Source organism: Anticarsia gemmatalis, chromosome 8, assembly GCF_050436995.1.
Source record: "Anticarsia gemmatalis isolate Benzon Research Colony breed Stoneville strain chromosome 8, ilAntGemm2 primary, whole genome shotgun sequence".
In the NCBI taxonomy this organism is placed as follows: Eukaryota; Metazoa; Arthropoda; class Insecta; order Lepidoptera; family Erebidae; genus Anticarsia; species Anticarsia gemmatalis.
In genome coordinates this window covers 10,967,589-10,989,796 of record NC_134752.1, presented here as the reverse complement: position 1 = coordinate 10,989,796, position 22,208 = coordinate 10,967,589, and the positions used below count along the sequence as shown (strand labels likewise).

General features: G+C 35.5%; 2 protein-coding genes across 4 annotated transcripts in view; one reads left to right on the top strand and one right to left on the bottom strand.

The window, feature by feature from the left end:
• Nucleotides 1-5,005: 5,005 nt before the first annotated feature.
• LOC142975076 (fatty acid-binding protein Fh15-like) lies at nt 5,006-17,340 on the bottom strand. Of its 3 annotated transcripts, none has more exons than XM_076117729.1 (4): nt 17,226-17,340; nt 7,061-7,230; nt 6,625-6,738; nt 5,006-5,308 (listed from the first exon to the last, which is right to left on the bottom strand). In XM_076117729.1, the coding sequence occupies exons 2-4, from the start codon at nt 7,226-7,228 to the stop codon at nt 5,249-5,251; spliced, it is 342 nt and encodes a 113-aa protein (XP_075973844.1). In that variant the 5' UTR covers nt 7,229-7,230; nt 17,226-17,340; the 3' UTR covers nt 5,006-5,248. The 3 variants fall into 3 exon arrangements, with proteins under 3 accessions (XP_075973844.1, XP_075973843.1, XP_075973842.1); XM_076117728.1 differs by lacking the exon at nt 17,226-17,340 and adding an exon at nt 9,443-9,599; XM_076117727.1 differs by lacking the exon at nt 17,226-17,340 and adding an exon at nt 9,241-9,374.
• Nucleotides 16,594-22,208, top strand: part of LOC142975077 (uncharacterized) — a 37,343-nt gene continuing 31,728 nt past the window's right edge. Inside the window, exon 1 of the mRNA XM_076117731.1 lies at nt 16,594-16,965. Within this exon, the coding sequence (XP_075973846.1) occupies nt 16,723-16,965 (243 nt within the window). The 5' untranslated portion in view covers nt 16,594-16,722. The remainder of the gene's footprint in view (nt 16,966-22,208) is intronic.

The window sequence follows — 22,208 nt, the reverse complement described above, 5'->3', positions numbered from 1 at the left end:
AAGCCGTGGCACTGCGACAAGCCGGATCAACAATTACGTCTGAATCAACCATGGTCATTGCCAATTCAGTTCGCTGTAATGCGACCTCTTGCCAGTTTCCTGATTTATGGAGGTAAACTATTAATCAGAGCCATGATATAATAACACATTGCCATGACTTGAATGCTTGACTTTTTTGATTATTATATAAATTTTTCTTTCTATAACATTTAATTTGTCACCATTCGATAAGATCAGTTTTGATAATTCGTTTTGAGTGAATTTCTCGTTAAGAAAATCTTGTAGGAAAAATTTACTTCGGTGTTCCATTTACCACTATCAATAGTTGTAACTTTAAACAAGCATAAATTTGCTGCAAGATCTCCAAAGACTATATCCATTAGAGTTTTGGAATAAACTTTAGGGTATAGTCTTTTGCATATCTTACTTCATTGTTAAAGCAGCAACCAAGCTTTAAAAATATTAAGCCTTTTTGTAAGTACTCACTATTACGTATAAAGCTGTCACTCGTCTTATCAAAAAACAATTCATAATTCTTTTTATCTCACTCGTACATTTTTCATAGCGCGACAGATGTTGATGAGGCAACAGTGATGACGAAACAGCCAGTAATCCGGATTACTTTGAACGACATTGATGCAATTGTTCATTTAGCTTTGAATCACATTTAAGGGCTTAGCCGCTTTCGCTTAGTTATGTGATAGGAGAAAACTAAGCGAGTGATCTAGTTGAACATGTGTTAATTATGTAAAAGAAAAACTTTAAACCTTTTTGTGTTCACGTGGAATGGAGACGCAAATAGGTAATTTCCTGAGGTTTTTGCTTACACGTAACTTATGCAAAGTGATACTGTAATAGATACTGTCTAAGAAATGCGCTTGTTTTTAATTGAAAGTAAAATGAATATTCGTATATGAGGAACCGGTAACGTGAATGCTCTGATTTGGCAACCAGCTGTTTTCATAAAATCATCAGAAAAGAATTCTTATCTACAGAGTCCTTGTCTGACTAACGATGTTGTTATTTGGAGAATTAAACTAAGGACAGATTATTGAAAACGGGCATTGGTAATCTACAACCCAATCTTGGGACTTATACCATCAGGACTCGTTCGACAGAGCGCATTACTGAAATAGTAATGACTTGATTAAGATTTTACGATGATATTTCTATCACAACTGGTTTTTAATAGTCTCTTTGAGCAACACATCGAAATCGCTGCATACTACAGCTAGATTACGAGTTCCTTAGACCATATGCGAAAACACACCTTAATATTAAATACTCAATATAAATTCACACAAATAATCATGTCAAGTGGACATTATCATAAATCAGGTACAGGAACATATGGATGTGGTTCACGCGAGCCCTTACACGTTAATAACTAAGTTGGAATATAACATTTCGACATTAAAACGTGTCTGTAGGCGACAAGTTATGCATTACGTTAAAATCACTTGCATATCGTATGCAGAACGTTGTGCAATTTGATCGTATCGGGAGCGTGCATGTGTTTGCTTGACGTGTGTTCACATACGGACGCTGAATTTGAGATTTTTGGTATAACTTTTGGCCCATTATACTTGAAAATATAGGCAAGGATGTTTGAAATACTCGTTACGTACATCGTTTGTAGCGCGATTCTCTATAGTCCGTACTATCGAGTATCGAAAGATTGACAATTCAAAAATGTGACAAATGTAGTGTGATTAGTACTTGTACTTTCTTTCAGAATTTCTTGATAACTAGCCGATTGTTGGTAGTTGATAGAGGTAGAGAATCTTACTGCTAGTTCCATATAATAAATAAACTGTGTCTGAAATCGATAAAGATACATATTGATCAGCAGTTGTATGCATACACTACCACTCAAATAGACGGGTCAGTCAGGACGTACTTTTGTTAATACTTTTCAACATCATCCCAAAGCTACTGTACAAGAAACAGTAGGTTTTTAAAGCCGAAAAGTTAATAGATCCATATTCATTATTTTCAATAATTTTATTCATTAATCGTTATGGTGGTTTGTTCTACAACGCACTATAAAGCAGGCCTTACGAATTGTAGCGTGTGTCAGCACTCCTACGAAACTGTAACTTAAACTTCATTAGTATTAACATACTATGTGATTTCAGTCCCAAGTGGAACTAGTTTAAATATATCAAGATTTTCGACCAATATGTCCCTCGATCAGTAGGTGTGGTACAGGCGATTGTTTTAAATGGACTATTTGGTGTATTTTAGCATAAGTATTGAATGCATATGCTTTGAACTGTGACTTTATATACGTATGAAACTGGAAAATTATAGCTTTAGAATGTAACATGCGTGTTTGTTTATAGGTCATAGCAACACATATACACGTAAGTACGCTACTTAGCCGACTGTAGCTGTTAGCATTTTTGTTGTTTTGCCAAAGCTAGATGCATGATACTGTATCAAAACAGGGTATGTATGGCCCCAAATAAAGGATGCTTCGTACTGCCTAATAAACACAGTAAAATGTAATCTTGAAGGAATGTTTTAATTGCGATATTTCGTCTCAAAGCTAAATATGTATAGTTGAAGAATGCTATCTCACAAATAAGGGAAACTTTAAGACAGACTACTATAGAAGCGCGCTTCGCGCGTCTCTATATTCCGAATTAGGTCTTAATTTTTATACAACTCTATTGAATAAAATTTCAAACATAACTAGCGAATCTATTGCCTTTTTATAACGTATTAAAGTCGAACATTCCATTCTAACTTTATTTGAAAAGAATCCCCTTACAGATGGTCACAGACATAGCGTCTCAAGAATCAGCTTTTGCAAGTATAATAAAGCTTCGTCTATATCAACATTGGCAAAAAATAAGCTCTGTTCGTTTGTACATCTACAAAAAACTGGGTCAATGTTTTAGTATAGTTCGTCGGGAAGGACTGTGACTGGGGCAAAATTGGTACAAATCAGGAATAGCCGTAAATGGGAAGAAACATAAGTACCTGTACTGTGTAGCAAAAAAAAATGTGTGTGATGATGATGAAGACGTAAGACACATACTATGTGAAAGACCAATACGAGATTATTTCGCAGACTAAGTCGCGGACATACTAGTAAGTTAGTTTATAATAAGTAATGTCTGTTATCTGCGCGACCGTTACGTTTAGTAGACGGTACAAACGAGCGCTTGTCATTGTCCGATAAGGTTAATGCCATGATTATGAGATCGCGTATTACACATTACTGACGAAGTAGGGTTACCATACTTTAATGGTAACGTTAGCTTTAAAGTTAAATATTTGGACAACACAATTATAATCTATTAATTTAGAATTTCGGTTCGGTGCAGGAGATTCTATTCTGTAAAATATGTATAAAAACAGTTGTATTTCTACTGTGACTGTTTACATTGACAAAGTGAAGATTTTGGAGTAAAAAATGAAGCAATTTTTGCAACAAACGACTTCTGATGCGCAAAGCCTTTATAGAGCTTTTCATCTAAATATGAAGATCGTTTTCATTACCAAGCATTTCACCTTCTTACACAAGTACCGTCCAATAATCATCCCTAAGTTACTTGATATCCTTAATAAGTCTACATGTTTTATTCTACAGTTACATGGTTTAAATATCAGCCCTATAGTGTGTCTTGTGGCCCGAGGCGCGGCATGCGTTCATTAAGACTGACATCGCACTGCGACTGTGCGACTGACCACAAAAGGCGAAGCTGGTGAAGTCGTGACCCACATTCGTCAATTCGTTACAGAACTAACATTCATTGTTTCAAGTGCTTTGAAGTTTTATTTCATGATTCATTGTTCTAATTCAGACTAAAGCTTTTTACAATTAATTACTAACAAACACGATTGGTAAATTAGATAGATACTTTACAGGTCGGCTTTGTCAACGACTCTTTGCTCTATGTTTGTTTTTGATATTTTCTCAGTTAGCCAACGTTAGCTGTGTACATCTCCTGTATATATGTATACAATCTACCTCTCTGATCATAACGTTGGGTTATATTCTACTTTTACTCCTTTTATTCAACTCAAGGAGTAATATACCATTTATTTCTAAACCTGCAGTTCTCTCTTTGCGTGTTCCACAGTGTAATCAGAATTCTGATGACTGACTTTAATGTCCACAGTGATGCGTTCTAGGTGGCTTGATCTTGATAATTCATATGACAATCACTTTACAGAAATCGTCAGTACAACTTTATTTCAATCTCTGCGAACTTCACAGATCATTAGCGTAGCAACATAATGCTAGAACATTTAAATATTATATTTCGTAGTAGGGTAATACGGTGAGCTATTGTTCCAGATGCACCAGATAACTGGTAGAACAATGGCAGGGGGCGTGCGTGTGCCGACTGACAGTGTGAGGTAATTATGATAATGTATGTGCTTACTATGTTTCTAACTTATGAGTGTTGTGCTTGTGTAAGGCATGCATTAAAGGCGTTACTTGCACCCTGATGTACTAGGAATATTGTTGATAGTTGCAACAGGATTTTTTTTATTTTTTTTGTAAACGTGGTTAAAACATTTTTTTTAACCCATTACTGTTTCACTGCAGGGCAAGGGTCTCCTCCCAAACGAGGGGGAGTGGTTAGGCCTTGAGACCAACACGCTGGCCAAGTGCGACTTTGCATGCCCTCAATAAATGAAAAAAAAATATACTTCCTGTTTTTTAAGTTTAAGATACTATGCATTTATCCTTGCTTTAAAACCATTGAGGTGTACGACGATGTTTTTAAGCTGAATTGTCGAAAAGATACGCATTTCATATTTCCAAAATACGAAATTGAGCTACAAAATAGGTCTTTTATTATCTCTTTATGTCCCGCCGTTGGATAAGACTCGGCTCCCCGGCCTAGGGAGGGGTAAGGCTTTGAGTCCACTACGCTGCCAAAGTGTGGGTTAGGGACTTTGCATGTTTACAAAATGAAATTGTAAAACGTATTTTTCAGGTCTAACCTAGCTAAGGTACTTAGCATAAGTAAAATAATAGCGCTGTTAGGAAAATCTGTTTATTTTGTATATTTATGTTTTCTTCATTTATAAGTTTATTACTTCAATATTTACAACAATAATGGTCATTAATTATACACGTGTTATTTTTGGCTATCTTAATATCAGCTTATATACCTAATGTTTGAATATAAGATTACATATTTACTGATAAGTAGGTGATTAGTGAATAATAATGATTAATAAATAATTTTGTGAATATCGTTATGTCATCATTTGTTGCTTCTTATTCCGCCAACTCGTAATATATTTTTGCTTCTATATCAGTGCCGTCCATTCTGATAGTCTGGAAATAAAGAAAAGTATGTAGTTAATATTAATTATTACATATTATACACGCTATCTCTTCCGAAAACAATTCTTATACGATTGTTATCATTTCATTACCAAATATAACTCAATCGAAAAATCTTTGATTCGAATCGTTACCTAATTAAGATCGTAGCAAAATTAAAAAGTGATTTTCATTTTCCTTAAAAAAAAACTTTTCAGAAGCAGCCCGAAGTTTAACAGTAAAATGAATACCAATAGATTTGACCTTTATTATATTATGAGCCTAAAGAACTAATCAAATAAATGAATATTATTATGATATTAAGTTAACTTGGTATCAGTACTTATTAAACTTCACAAATCTCAAAATACAATTGAAAGCACGGGTTTTCGATTTATATTTAAGTGTCAGATAATCTTTCAGCTACATGAAGCGATAGCAAATGTATAAAAACAACTGTCACAATAACATCAGATAAATTATCTGATAGATATTTAGAAGTGGCAAAACTGGACCAAAATCTTTAATTAATAATGTTCCTCTACTAAAAATATTCCCAAAAATGATGTCATCCTAAATCCGTATTACCTATGCAAGTGATACAATTAAGATTACACATTAAATTAGTATGTAATGTATGTATCTAGTTATCAAGTTAATTAAAGTGAGCGAATAATTGCAGACAGTTACGAATACCTCTCGGCAATCATCGTATGACACGTAATCATTTTATAATATGTAACGTATGATCAGCTGTTTCTTTTTGTTTTTTAATCTAGTTCGATTTGTGAATGCTTTCTGAATGAAAGGGGTAATTTTGAATGAATGCGGATATCGAGATGTTGGCCAAACGGATGAAGGTGTAGATAAGAAGGCTTCTCGCCATCAAACGTCAAAATTTGGCGAGTTTACTTGCAATGAACACGAAGGCCGGCTCCACATGTTGGTCCCAACGCCCGTACCAACGTTGGACTGCAAACTCGGTGAGGCGTACACACGTTGGCTAATAAACCAGTTCTGTCCTGTCAGATCGCGAGCGTTGGCGCAGATTCCTTTGATGAAACCGATACGAGTCGGCCAACTACCAACGCTCGCCCCAACGTTGGGACCAGTGCCATTTTCTAGATCCACACGTTGGACGAACAACGTTGGTTACTGGGGTCAACGTGTGGAGCCGGCTCAGCCGGCTTAACGGTAATGTGCATTTTGTTTTGTTACTTAAGGCTTCACACACACCCCGACGGTATGGCCGCCGTGGTATTCAGTTGCATTCGGTGAGACTGGAAGCCGACTCCAACATAGATGGAAAAAAACCTGATGATTCTTACCATTGTCGTTTCCTTATCTCCGAAGACTCTTCGGAAGTAGGACTGCTTGCCGTCAGGTTGTCTGATCACTTGTGACAATACGTTCTCGCTCTCCAGAGTGTATGTCACCATCACCTTCAATTAAAAACATTACAATTAATTTTTCGTTTCATTGTCGAACTTTGGATCCGATTTTGGCAAAAAATTATGTGACTATTTTAATAGGAACACTGTAATTTATCACATTAATGATAATTATAATTTGCATTTTGGCATTGATTTTCACTTTCATAATTTTTTGGCATTGTTTTTTTTAGAACACTTGATACTATGGTATGTACCTACTTCTTTCATTTTTACATTACTAGAAAACTTTTCTACAACCATCAACATGCCTCAAGTCCACCTTGTAGAAATTTCTTTAATATATCTAACAACGAATTTGGACGTCATATACCTTGGAGCCGTCTCTCCTCGCGACCTCATGTTCCTCTCCCAGCTTGAAGTCGTGCGTGTTGACTCTGCCGTTAGACTCTAAGCAGTAGTTGTAAGTGCTGCCATCTATTTGTGTGAAACAGAACGTTGGCGTACTGCTGTTCAGCATTTGGAGAATATTTTCGCTCATATCTGGGAACAAACAAAGAGTTATTTAACACAAATTTATATTATTAAACTTGATGCAGTATTATTCCCTAACAACATAATATGTCTCCTCTATGGCGCGGTCGGCAGTGTATTCGACTGCTGATTATGAGGTCTTCGTATCTTTTCCAAGATTCGGCAAAATACATAGGACTAACATTGTAAATGATGAAACGCCCACTTTTGGTATGACAGATGGGATATTATGTATGTATCTACCGTAATTTTTGCTTATGGGAGTTATTCTACTGAGCATGAACATTTTCAAACTACGCAAATGTATATCTAAATAAACTTGAGTCCGCGACTACGCTTGTATCTTTTTCTGCTGAAAATATTTATTCACTTATTATTTATTTATTAATCAATTAGAAACTTTCAGCATGTCCTTATGCGTAATGCTTTTTGGGGTATAATCTACGGCAAGTAGAGCCTTCAAGTGACCGTCGTTAGTGCTTAGTGTGTTATGTCCATAAGCGTATGACTATAGCATAATTACGTATGTGCAATGATGAGTCACAACTGGATTCATAAAAACGAGAGTGGAAGGAAAACCACCCGGTTTTGATCTCTTTAATAATGACTTTGTAAGTAGGTCGTGTTAGTCACTACACAATATACGAAATTACCGATACAGCTACCTCTTATCAATACTTAATCAAAAAATTATGGGATACTAGAGGCCGCCTGCGACTTGGTCCGCGTGGGTACCCCGAGTAAATCCCGATTCCTCGGGAACTCCGGGATAAAAAGTCTAGCCTTTGTGTTATTCTGGGTCTTCAGCTACCTACATACCAAATTTCATCGTAATCGATTCAGTAGTATTTGCGTGAAGGTGTAACAAACATCCATACATACTCACAAACTTTCACTTTTATAATATTAGCAGGATTTAAACTTATAATTTGTCAAAAAAAAAATTATTTAGTTGTAGTATGGACATAGTGATAGAGATAGATAATATTTTTATATTCCAAAATATTCAAAAAAGACAAGTTTGCAAGATACGGGTGTACCTTGCCCGAAGTCTACTTGCATTGTATATGTCGATAACGTAATCATAAGTTTGATTAAAGGTTTTAAGAGAACTGACGTTCTTATTTCTTGAGTGCTTATATTTTACAGAGAAATATAAATACATTTTAACACATCATTATGACAATGTAAAATTCTCAATTAGTGTCAAAATAATATATATAAATACGTTTTGATACGAATTTTAATCAATTATCAGATAGTACGATGTTTTGAGTACTAGATAATCGAATTATTGCCTTGATTTAATCACGTATCATAAGTTTGTGAACCAATTGATATAGGTAGGATAAAGGATAGAATAATGTAATGTCCTCCTAGCCGATATACGGCCACGGCGGTCAGTTTCATTGAAACTGGCCATCTGTGCTGGACTTTGTTTATAGTGTCCAAGTGTGTGCACAATACACAGGTACACTCTCTATTCCATCACTCTCATAGTTTGGTGGGACGGATAACCGACACGACCAGTGAGAGGTCAGGCGCAGGACCGACGGCTTTACGTGCTCTCCGAGGCACGGAGGTCTTCGACCTCAACTTCCCAACTCCGGGCAATTTCTAAGAAATTCTTGACAGAAAATCTCAGAAAAGACTTTTTGGCCCGACCCAGGATTCGAACCCGAGACCTCTCGCACGGCAGTCGCATACACTACCGACCGCGCCACAGAGGCAGTTAGGTTAGGTTAGGTTATAGGATAGAATACATTACTCACTAATGCCCGGTTTCTGAGTACATTTAACGATAGTTCATCTATTCAATAGCGTTTAAACTCATATAAAATATTGCTATTGAATAGATATACTACCGCTAAATGTACCTCAGAAACCGGGGGTAAGCGTCTTCTAACTAAGCCTCCGTGTCTTGTAATTTTATGCACAATTATTTATTGACTATCTAGATTTATTTGATGAGACAACTTCTATATATTATAAGTAAGTAAATTAGGCTAATATACTTACTTAAATTTGGTGATAAACCTTTGTCTATGTGTATTATCAAGCCGGATCTAATGAGTCTAAATAAAGTCCAGATCATGTTTTTTGATGTTACTCAACTATCATCCTCAGTCACTATTTGTCGTATACGAAACTCACATCACTAGATGCATGTGCATAAACTTATTGACAAAAATATGATGCAAATATTTAAAATATTACTCACTCGCGACTCTTCCTAAATCTTCAATATTTTCGGACCGCACTCTTCGGAACTTTTTACCTGAGAACGACATTTTTAAAACGATATTTTTTATTTACTTATTTATTAAATTTTGCTATATTTTAGGTGCGTGTTGCTTTTGGCACACAATGTGTTTTTATGTTCGAACTCTTTTAGATAACGAAGTCTTATCAATAATATTATCGAATCTTAACATTCTATTAGATACGCGCGGCTTCGCTCGTTGGAAATTTGTATTAAAGTCCGATAAATTAATAATTAGCCTGCTTAAATATGTGCCTTTATTTACTAAATAACTTTTAATATTATTCCGTTTCTTAGATAGGGATTATTATTTTTACTTTGCGCTGTAAAGTTACTAGTTAGTCATTTCAAATATTATATGCCCGGTTTGACTAGAGTTCAGACGACTCTACTCACAGCGTTGAGTTTTAATAATTAAGCAATAAATATATTTTTTGTAGGTACACATTTCCCGTTGGATATCAATATTATCGGTTGGTAAAAGTTCGTAACAGTATGGTTCGAATTTTTACAAATAGTACGTACTAGAACCTGTCAACTCGATTTTAAGTATACAGTAAGTAATCTATACTTATAATAAATCTGTAGAGAGGTCAATTCTGTACATTAAATATATTTAAAAAAAAACCAATTGGGGATGTTTAGTAACGGATACTGATACCGAATCTGCAATTTATAATTTTCTTTTCTGTCTGTCTGTCTGTCCTCCGTCTGTATGTGTCACTATCACGTAAAAACTACCGGATAGAATGCACTGAAATTTGGTATATGCATAGAATAAGTAGTGGAGCAACTTTTAGGATACTTTTTATCGCATAAAATTTCGTAGATTTTTAGAAAATTGAAAAAAATACGTAGAAATCGTTTGAACCTGCGTTTTCTCTAAAGAGACCATAGATGGCGTTGCAATCCATTTAACAACATTCGCATATAGTTAACGCGGCGCCCGCCGTATCGATACCTGTTGTTCGCACCAACCAATAGATGGCGTTATAGTCCGCAACACAACATGTTTTTCCTAATTAATTTATTTTGATTGCTTTATTGTAAAAAAATACTTTTGAAACAGGTTATACATTTATAAGATTTTCAAACATAAATGTTGTATGATATATTACACAAAAATGTTGGTTTACTTGGTTCCGGTGCGGTCGGGATATCCTAGATGGCAAATCGAGTAATTTCGTTTGTTGTCGTTGTTCGCCGCAACTAACAGATGGCGTTGTAGTTCGTAACACATAACCAAATTAATTGGTTGCATTAAGGAAATAAATTGGATGGCTATGAAACAGACTCTGTGGTAAGTTTTAAAAAATAAACAGGTAAAAAAAAATAATAATTACGGTTTACGCGGTTTCGGACGTATCATCGCAAGTATACCTACATTATTACGTGTGTGAAGAGCTCCGGCGCAGAAAGGTCTGTCTGTACCTATAATAATATTCTGAATCCATACGGGTAAACAATGGTCAGTCTATAATAAGGTATTATATTTTACACTGTAAACTGGTACGGATACAGACGAGAGCGGAAAAGAAGGTAACCACAGGAAATCAGGCCTGCCTGAGCCTGTGTCACATTGTGTGCTCTTCGGGTCCCTTTCGTAAATAACCATTAGATGACAAAAAAGTTGTTAGCATTTTTATGTGTAGGTGTATCGAGTGCTTCGCAATTCGCGTGCTCAAACGAACAAGCAACAGTACGAAATTCACGCGAGCAGAGCCGCACGGGTCAGCTAGTAAACGTTAATAAATAAATAAATTTAACCCATTAATGTCCCACTGCTGGGCAAGGGTCTCCTCCCGAATTGAGGGAGGGGGTTAGGCCTTGAGTCCACCACGCCGGCCAAGTGTGGGTTGGGGACTTTGCATGCCCTCAATAAATGTATTAAACAAATTTCAGGCATGCAAGGTTTCCTCACGATGTTTTCCTTCACCGTTGGAGCATGTGATAATTATTTCTAATACACACATAACTTCGAAAAGTCATTGGTGTGTTGCCTCGGGTTCGAACTTGCGATCACTTGAGTGGGAGGTGTCAACTTATACCACTCGGCTATCACTGCTTGAAACGTTAATCAGAGAAAATAAAACATTATTAATTTCCTATCATTAAGACAATTACTTCTTTTGCAGTTAGCATAGTAATTAATTACTATGACAATAATTAGATACGAATTAAGTTTCGCTGCGTCGGCTGTGGACGCGCGTCCACAGCCGACGCAGCGAAACGTTGATCCAGTGGAAGCAGTACCATAGAAATTACTATAAACAAGTAACTTACGAATTACAATAATTTCGAATTAAGTTGTGTGTCCATAGCCGACGCAGTGCTTTGTATTAATTTCTATGGTACTGCGTTCACTAGATCGGCATTTCAGCGCCACAGAAATTAATACAAGGTGACAAATTCTTACGATCAGACGCAGTGGACGCGCATCTTTATGCCGCATCATCATTATTCATCAGCAGACACTGTTATGTCATCTCGTTATTGTTAGTAATGACAGTGTAACTTCCAATACTTGGCTAATATTTCATGTAAATGAGATGTAAATATTGCTATTATGTACAAGCGCAGTTTTTATTGTTTGTATTGTTATTTGTTACAGAAAAAAGGAAGCAATACGGATGTTGTGACTGGTATCCGTAACACTCGGGTTTTGTTTGGTGTTTTCAAAATGTAACTTTTTTTATTTCTCAGCAAGTATTACACGTTTGCTGAATTACTTTTAAAAACATCCTTAAAATCACGCCTTTTTCCTAAGTATGTAGGCAGAGACCAACCCTTCTTGTTCCTGCTACGCTCCCAACAAACTATTTAATTTTGTTACAATACATTGAAAATATTTATTTAAATATATACACGATAGCCACTAAGATTCGATTGTATTTCGATAGTTCATTGAAATCGTTACATATTACATGGTTTTAAATTAGATTATTAGCTTTTCGTAAAAAGCTAACTTTTTACTTTTAAATAAAGGTTACATAAACAAAAGAGAGCCCAGTTTTCCCTTACTCTATACTCACTATTGTATAGTTTTCCTCAGGAAATTATAATTTAAAATGTTACAGGTACGGACGTCACAAGTGCAAGTTGTCACACTGACCACGTGTATACGCCAGTTTGTAGTAAAAGTGAGCGCATGTTACATAACGCGAAGTAACATTGAAATGGAACATGCGTACAGCGTACACCTAGGTGTGTTTACCTTCAAGCAGATAGTTGTTGAATATATCTGCTGATTACAGATGATTCAGTGTTATCTTCAGTTTGACAAGTATACAATTTAAAGAAAAAATACTAATGGTTTTCTTTCCGTGAGTTGGCGCATCTTCAATATTTATAGTTTCAGTTTACAATTATGGCTTATCATTTCAAAGGGTAAACCGGGAACTTTATTACTAAGACTTCGCTGTCTGTCTGTCGGCATGCTGTATCTCATGAACCGTGAAAGTAAGTTTTAAAAGACGATGTATATCTATCGCCTCTTCAACTAATAAAAACCAAAATAATAATGTCCTCTTTAATAAAATAAAGAATTAAATATAATTAGTAATTTTATAAAACATAATATTTTCTGACTTCGATAACATTTTAAATATATGTCGATTACTTAGTCAAATGTCCTATGAAAATGAAAATCTTCTGGTAGGGCAAACACTTATAGCGTCTATCAGGATATTTGTTCATGATTAAAAACAAACTGTGATGAAAATAAGAATAATTGGCATTGATTACAAATATGCTTTAAGGAGAAGGGTTAAAAAATAATTCATTCCTTATAACAATGGCAAATCACAGGAGATTCTTCAACGGTGTGCTCTTTACAAATTATGACATAAGATTATATAAGATATCTTCTGAAAATACCAGTTTATTAAGGATTCATACGTGTAATAAAAGAAACGTTGATGTTCCCGATGTGATATTAAACATGAAAGTCTGTGTGTTGATGATGTGAGAAGACATTCATCTTGATCAAGTATTAAGTTCATGCGTTGTAGTTAGGGCTGGTGGATTTACAAACTAGGGACAGATTGGGCAGTGTTTTATTTGGTATTTTGAGTATTGGTAAAGATATGGTTTAGTGGTAAGATGGTTGCATTGCGAATATTGTTGCACTGGTTAATCCATTGAACAGCGCAAGAAGTGCAGTGGTAAGATGGTTACCTTGGCATTACTATTGCACCATTTCATGCCATTTCAATTTCTAAATGTGACGTTTATTTCTGTGATCAACGTCATTGTTGTTTCATTAACTGGCTATTCCTTATTCCCATTTCTCGTAAGTTCGTAATAATTTACGTTTCTCAATATTAATTCTAAGTAAAGAAAACTTGTCTAAAATCGTGTGATCTAAAAGTAGTAGTAAACCTTTTAACCAATTCATTATTTAACAAGCAGGTTTATTTGTGAAAAATAGACTAAAAAATACCTGTAAGTATATTGTTCAGCTCTATACTCTTGCGTGTTAACCCTACCACAGAGTACAGGCGAGGTGCCAACACGACGACATCTGACGTCGCAATAGGCTTACCTGCTGATTTAATGTTTTGGAACATGTCTTATGATACACAAGTACCTACTTAGTATAAGGTAGGTATCGATTACCTATTCTACTACAGTTGGTGATTGACCTACTGAAGCTGAGGACGACCTAGATAGATCTCTTGTATGTTACGAATTATACTGTTGGAAAAGCAGGTTCTTAGACAGTCAAAAATGTTTATTCGCAGAAAAATCGTTTGTTTTATTCTTTAAAAATATAGGTTTTATAAAATATACGACATTTGGCGCCGCGTGTGGTGGGTTCGAATCCCACCCGGGGCAAATCTTTGTGTGATGAGCACGAGTATTTGTTCTGAGCCTGGATGTTAATGTATCTATATAAGTATGTATTTAGAAGTATATAAGTATGTTTATCAGTTATTTGGTTACCATAGTACAAGCTCTGCTTAGTTTGGAATCAAATGACCGTGTGTGAGTTGTCCAATAATATTTTTTTATTTTTTTTTTATTTCCTAAGCTTTGATTATACTAGTTGTTATTCGTCACTTTCTTTTACCATTACAAAACTGGTTTAAATTTCAAAAAGGCTAATTCTGTTCATCGAGAATCGCGTCGAGATCCGTAGGTATCGTGTGATGAGTCAGTAATAAGTGATTAAAAAAAATGTACGATTATTGTACAATAGACGTTATATTTAGGCTTATGACCAAATGACAATAAAAACTGAACAATAACAAATGACTAATCCAGTTACAGGATAAAGCCTTAAGTGAAGTATGAACATCAAAGTTTTTGCTAATTCCCGATAAGAACAGGACTTTAGCCTCTGAATAGTTTGAACACTAGAGTAACGTCCTACTAAAACGTATGTTTTGTTAGTATGTATGTATGTTTGTAAGTCTTTCACAACTTTATAATGAAAAAAAACGGGACGAATTTTAATTAAATACAGTTATAGGTTGTAAAAGTATGTACATATCTGTGTACATTTAGTACATAAATAACATACACTATCACACTATCCTATACATAACACATCCTGCATTATATCTTTCCTGTCATTTTTTTCAGTCAGCTTGCGACCACGGCCAGTAAAACCTGCGCCGAAACGTCAGGTATTCGAAAGTAAAATGCGTGTTCGCGTTAATTTCCATATTCCATTGTATAGTTCTAGTTATTTATTATAGATTTACGTATAGGATACTTATAAATATAATATCACGCCAGTGGATCCCGAAGGTGAAAGCAGAGGTCAATAAGATCCACCCGCTTTTAACCATTAACAATGTTAGTCCTATAAAAAAAATTGCGGATATCCCGAGAAATGTTTTTGCAGACAAAGTCGCGGGTATTAGCTAGTTACCTACAATAGTAGTGTATCGGCGTTATTGTGGAACATTATCACATTGCTCGGTGTAATGTCAAGGTCCTCGAGGACTGTACAGCGGAACCAATGCCGTTAGGGATCAGCATCGAGATATTACCTACGATAACAAATTGAATGTGTTGCGGACTTGCGGAACTAGTGATTATAGGTAAGCTGAACTTTAGTGTTGTTATTTTATGTACGTGCTCTAGTTGTTATGTTGTAATGATCTATGTCAATTTTTTTAAAATTATTTGTGGACATTCTCAAGTTAAACGGTGTTTTAGTAAAGTTCACCTTATTGATAGATTTGTGGAGTATGGAAAGTTATCAAATATGACAAATTATTTTTCGAAGAAATGTCGACAGCATATAAAAAAAAATGGCTTTGTGTAATTTAAGTTTTTAGTGCATATATTATATATTATTTATTTGTAATTCAAAAATACAAGATCTTTATCAATTATACGTTATGTTTACGAGTACACTTTTTATGTGCAGCGATACGGACTCTACATAAACTGAGAACGACTCACAATTGACCAAACGCATTGTTAATTAGTGTACTTAAAATACGATATAATAACAAAACATAGGTCAGATTTAGTGTAGAGATAACATAAAGGTACGTCACGTTGAACAATAGCCCACTATGTACGAAAATCAAACATTCCCAAGTTATAAGGAACTGATGAAAAAGACAATAGATGCGTATGTTATTCTCCCGTGAATATGCTATTATTTAACATAGTACGTGTAGATCATGGTTACGGTCATGTACGGGCCCATCGCATAGTGATTTATTAGGGCTAAGCGTTCTTTGTTTATTGAAATACTTGTGATCCATCTTTAAGAGTAGATGTGAATTATTTTTTTGCAAGTTTCGCTTTCGAACTTGAATTTAAGTGTAAGATAAAATTCTATATTTCTGTCTCGTATCAGCATATTAAATACACTTTATCACCGACTAATGCATATCAAAGACAACAACGTCAAAACGGTCAATCAAGCGGAACGAAATGCCATTATAGATAGTTATAACAGGCGCTTAAGTTAAAAGCCTCCATCAGTCATTGTCACATACACCGCATACACGAGACATACGAGTAACCGGTGACGAATGAAATGTAAGAGCATTTCTGAGACAAGCTCGGCACGGCGGGCGGTGAGCGCGCGACCTTGCGCCGGCCACCACGCCAGGGCGGGGGCGCCTATGAGTGCGGCCGGCCACCGCTGCACCGCCACTCGTACTGTGCTAACCAAACGACCAACGCGCTTCCAACCTATAAACCAAAAATTCGAATTTTCAAAACTCGACGCGTTCGGAATGACAGTTTGATTAAATATATCTTGTAACATGTGGGTTTGGTTGTTGTTCGCCGCGGGCGCGCTGGTGGCGCCGGCCCGCAGCGCCGGCGCAGGCGCCGCCCGCCTCGTCTGTTACGTGGAAAGCGCGCGCGCGACCGAAGCCTTTTCCGAGTGCACACATCTCGTTTACGCCGGCGACGCGAGAGGAGACAAACTCGACACTCTGCTCAAGGACTACAAAAAGAACAACCCCAGACTCAAAGTTATTTTGAGAATCTCCGAAGTTGATAAGGTAAGACACGTAAATTAACCATTTTATAGACCTCAATTTAAGTTTACTTTTCTACCCCATGAAACACTTTTCGCATAATAATATTTACAAAGAGGCAACACCTGTTTCATTTTCTCAAACATCTTTACTCTTGCTTTTCATAATATTGTGTAAATGTAATGGTAATGTTCATTATTACTATAACAACAAAGGCATAAATAATTTAGATTTGTAGAGATAAATCTCTACGGTTTTACTTTTATTATTTAAATTAGACTTACATGTTGACCTGTTGTTACCTCTTGGCTTGACAAACTGCGACGCGATCGAAACGCACAGTAAAAGTTACGTAAAAACTAATCACTAAAGTTTTTCCAACCGTTGAATAACATCGGAGCGTTCCCGCCCATATAGATGAGTTGTATTGTTTTGTTAACGAGTGTATCTGTACAAGAAAGTAAGAGCCGGTACTAATTGAGTCGGTCCGAGTGCTCATTGTGTTGTAATAGCATGCTAATTGTGGGACGTGCTAACTACAGTATGGGAAGTAGACCGTGCTTTATATGTAGATCGGATATCGTTGTGTTTCGTGAGGACAACACCTGTTACATTGACGGAAGAGTTTCCCCTAATTAGAGGCATTTTAACATGCTTCCGATGTTTGTTTGGAACTGTAACTACTTAGTTCAATACCCCTTACAAGAATTTCTATAGAAATCTGTAATTAGGTGAAATCTTACCCTGTAATCAGAGTATAGGCTGCGTTCAATAGGGCAAATAAGGGTTTAAATTTGACATCTTAATTAGGATAATTTGGTCTTTAGAAGAGGAATAAACGATCTGAGAAATCCAAAAAGACGAAGAAAGGTAAAGAAGGTATTTAACCCACGTTTTATATTAAGTTCATAATTAAGTTCAATCAATGCCAAACTCAAATTACTTAAAAATTTTCTCTTGGTAACCTACAACTAAATCTAGGCATCTTTTAAATTTGAATACGAAAAAACACTAGCTAAAAAAGTAAAAACTAACTCCTTTTTATGGCGTAAACTAGTTACGTACAGCATCGCTACGAAATCTCGTAGAGGAAAACCGCAAAAAACCAGTTAGAAGGAAAAACTAAAAAGGTTTTATTGCTCTAGTAAAGGTGTGGCGGCTTAAAAATAAACTGACAGGTTCCCACGGCCAATTTATTGTACTGGTAATAAATATGGATTATGGAACGTCATTCATTGTCACGTTATTGAATAAAATTATTAGTTTAAATACTATTCTATGTATCGTATGATTCATGTTTACCTACTATTAGTATTTCTCAAGACATGTTTTGAAATATGTATATTATGTGTTTAAATAAAACAAAAGGCTGAATGAAAATTTGCATGCGAATGGCAAGTTCCCGCGTGAAGTTGACAGCAATGCGTTTGTTTAAATTTCAAAGAGAATAGAAGAGGTGCTTTCGTAATACTTTTTGGAAATTATGTATTTTAAAGTTTAACTTTAAAAAAAGACAACTCCTGCATTAAGAATTTCTCTTGTGTCGCGGGCACCTTTACAAACATACAAACAACGGACACAAAGCACAACCGAACCCGAATCAATTATTTGTGGACCGCACAATCGAACCTACGACCTCCCAACGCAATGGTATTGGCGTGGCAACCTGAACCACTGCGCCACTGAGGCAGTCAAAATTATTTGTAGTATTTAATTTTAATAAATAGGAGCACGAACTGACTACTGAATTAATATTTTATGCTTGCTATATAACTAACTTGTACGTGAAAGTTGAGAAAGGATATGATTTATTATCTGTGGATTAGTTTCAGGAACTAAAAGTAAAACAATTGATTATGTTCAATGTTTTTTTTATTCAATTTCACTTGAATTTCCGAATAAGTGCACGCGAAGAAATAGCGTATTTTCTATGTATTTAGGAAACTAGCGGACTTGTCCGTCCTCGTCCGGGTATAGTACAATTGTATCCCGTTGATTCCAATCCCATGGGAATTCTCCAATCACGTAAAAATATAGAATTTTTCCAATATAGTTTAGATGTTCTAAATTGACATTCATTTTGGCGATTCATTTTTATTTAAGAAGACGTTTTAATTTTACTTTTTATTAAAAATGTAGAAGTATATTCGTTTCGCTTTGACGAAAAAATAGCTGAACCAGTTTGGATAAAACTTGACATAATGATAGATTGTATCCTGGACAAGGACTTAGGTGCAAGTAATCATATGTGAGATATAAAATTGATTAAATTGCATGTAACTGGAGCATGTCGATAAGCAATATATTAATTTGATACATCCGTTAATAAAACATAATGTTCGGTTCACTTAGTAAGTGATTGATGATTGTAATTCTCTAATTGCAATATACATTTAACACTTAATTATAAATATATCTTTAATGGTTTACTTAGTATTGAGTTGCTTGTGATTCAACTTAACATAAAGATATGCAAGTATTGTGCAATCACAATATTTCGCTTTATCAGCTTCCAGTCTCACCGGGTGCAGCTGGATACCAGATTTTTACATAAAGCTACTACTTATCGGATCATATACCATATGGTCACCATTCCAGAGACCAACCTAGGCAAGCGTAGCTTAACTGCAGATATCGATCCGCACGGCTGTAGTTATTAAGCCACAAGCTCTTCTCTGGTTTATGTTAGCTGACGATTCAAAATATATTATATCTTTAGTACACCTGTTCTCTTAAAGTCCAAGTTACTTATCTCTTGTAATGCAACCGTTTCAATTTATAACCTCTGGGGTGCCCCAAGGCTCACACCTTGGTCCTCTACTTTTCATCATGTTTATTAACGATTTGATACAGCATATCACTTGTCCTTGCCTACTGTATGCTGACGACCTTAAAATTTACTGCGTTGTACAAAATATCAGAGACTGTTTGAATCTTCAAGAAGACCTATCACGTGTGGCTGAGTGGTGTGCACTAAATCACATGGAATTAAATATAAATAAGTGCTTCATCATTTCATTTACGACCAAAAAACAAAAAATTGAATTTTCATATTCTCTCTCCGGTTCTTTGTTACAGCGTAAAACTGTGATAAAGGATCTAGGGGTTTTCTTCGACGAAAAACTTACGTTTCGCCCTCATTATGATCATCTCATACTTAAATGCACACAACTCGTTGGCTTTATAACACGATCCACAAAAGACTTTAAGAACCAGCACACTCTAATTCTCTTGTACTACTCTTTAGTCAGAAGCGTTTTAGAATACGGGTCGATTATCTGGTCACCCTATTACGAAACTCACAGTTCGCGCATTGAGAGGGTTCAGAAGAGATTCGTAAATACTCTCTGTTTCAGATCCAATTTAGGCCGTACCTTTCGCTCATACACTAAACGGCTAGCAAAATTCAATATCCCACGTCTTTCGGACCGCCGTAAATGTAGCGAATTATATAATCTATACAAAATAGTCCATTCTCATCTCGATAGCCCTACACTATTATCACGTATCAAAATCATCACCCGGTACAAGGCCCGCAACCCGTCAAATCGATTATTTTCACTTCAGGTCTACAACAATAACACTTCATTCTTTAACCCTATAACCAGAATGTGTCGGTTATATAACGATACGGTGTGGGAACACTCTTCATTGGATATTTTCCACAACAATTTCTCTACGTTTAAAAGGGATGTTAGACATATTTTTTGCAGTCACACTATTATTAACTCTCAAGTCAAGCCTAATTAAACTTCAATTTCATTTAAAAATGTAATTTCATGTTCTTCACTCACAATACTAACAAATTAGCTAGTAAGTTATTAAAAATAAGTTTTTAAAATATTTAGTATACTCACACACTAACTAAAATATAAGTTTATTATCTGGATGTATCTGTGCTTACATATTTAGAGGTGCAGTCTAGCTCTTAAACATTAGTCTTAGATCAACACTGTATCGACTGTAACTTGTTTTGTGAGCCAAATAAATAAATAAATAAATAAATAAATAAATTTGTCAGAGTCCGTTAATTTCATTATTATGCAACTTATAAGCTCATGTAGAGCTCGTTTGTCGTCCGTTGAGAAACCGAACCAGGCTACACCTTTGGGCCCTGTTATATTGCAACATAAATACTCGTTACACACGCGATATGTCCACCATAATCAAGTAAAATTATTTATTACTTCATGATGTAATTATTGCAGATTTTGAGCGAAAACCTTTTTACCTTTGCGCCAAAAATAACATGATTGACCTGTGTTAATAATATGGCCGACTTTTAAGATATATTTGACCTTTCGCAAGACGCTGACTGCCTTTGTAGTCTGTTGTGATCTTATAGATAAAATTTCCATGGCACAATGTTAGTTACCGTACTCCTCCGAAGCGGCTGGACCGATTCTCATGAAATTTTGTGAGCATATTGAGTAGGTTTGAGTGTGACATTTTTTTTTTATTTATATGGCATACAACGTTTGCCGGGTCAGCTAGTAGCTACATATAGCTAATATTTCTCGATAGTAGCCCGGAGTGGATTCACGTGCTTGGTATATAGCAATACATAGAAGAGATTCAGCCTCTAATTCATGGGTCTAGATGGAACATTAAACGTCATTATACTCATCTCTACCTTAACCTTCGGATATACCAGGTATGGTATAATGTACATATGTATGCAAGACGTTTTCAGTAATTTCAGTGAAATTACTGTTGCATTTGTTACGAGAGTATTGCCAGTCGTTCCGTACAAAACAGGTTGTTTAAGGTGACATCTGACTAACGCGACAATGAGAGTAGCTGCTGCAGGTGTGATTTACTTGGAAGTGCTGCTTGAAGATTTAAAGAATGTTGCAAGGTTGTAAAGGATGTGTGAGGAAAATTGTGTTAGTATTTAGGACGAAGTAATATAATGCGTGAGAACTAGATTTAGTTAAATGGTGTCTAGGTGTCTAGGTAGGTACTTTACAAAGCTTCTATCTTGCATTGATTTTAAATTAGGTTATGTGTTTTTTCATATAAAAATAGTAATGATACCTTTCAATTACAAAAAAAAAAAATGCCGCAAAACTTTATGCATCGATTGCGTTTAAAACCCATTTACAGTAAAATTATGTAAAGAATAAGTCCAGCTATACATAGAGTAATAAATTATAATCCGCGATCAACATATAACATTCCTGAAGGTATACATATAGTATGGTCATTGAGCATCACAAAAAAATCTTGTCAAATACAAAAGTAATTATTACTCAACAATACGCAAT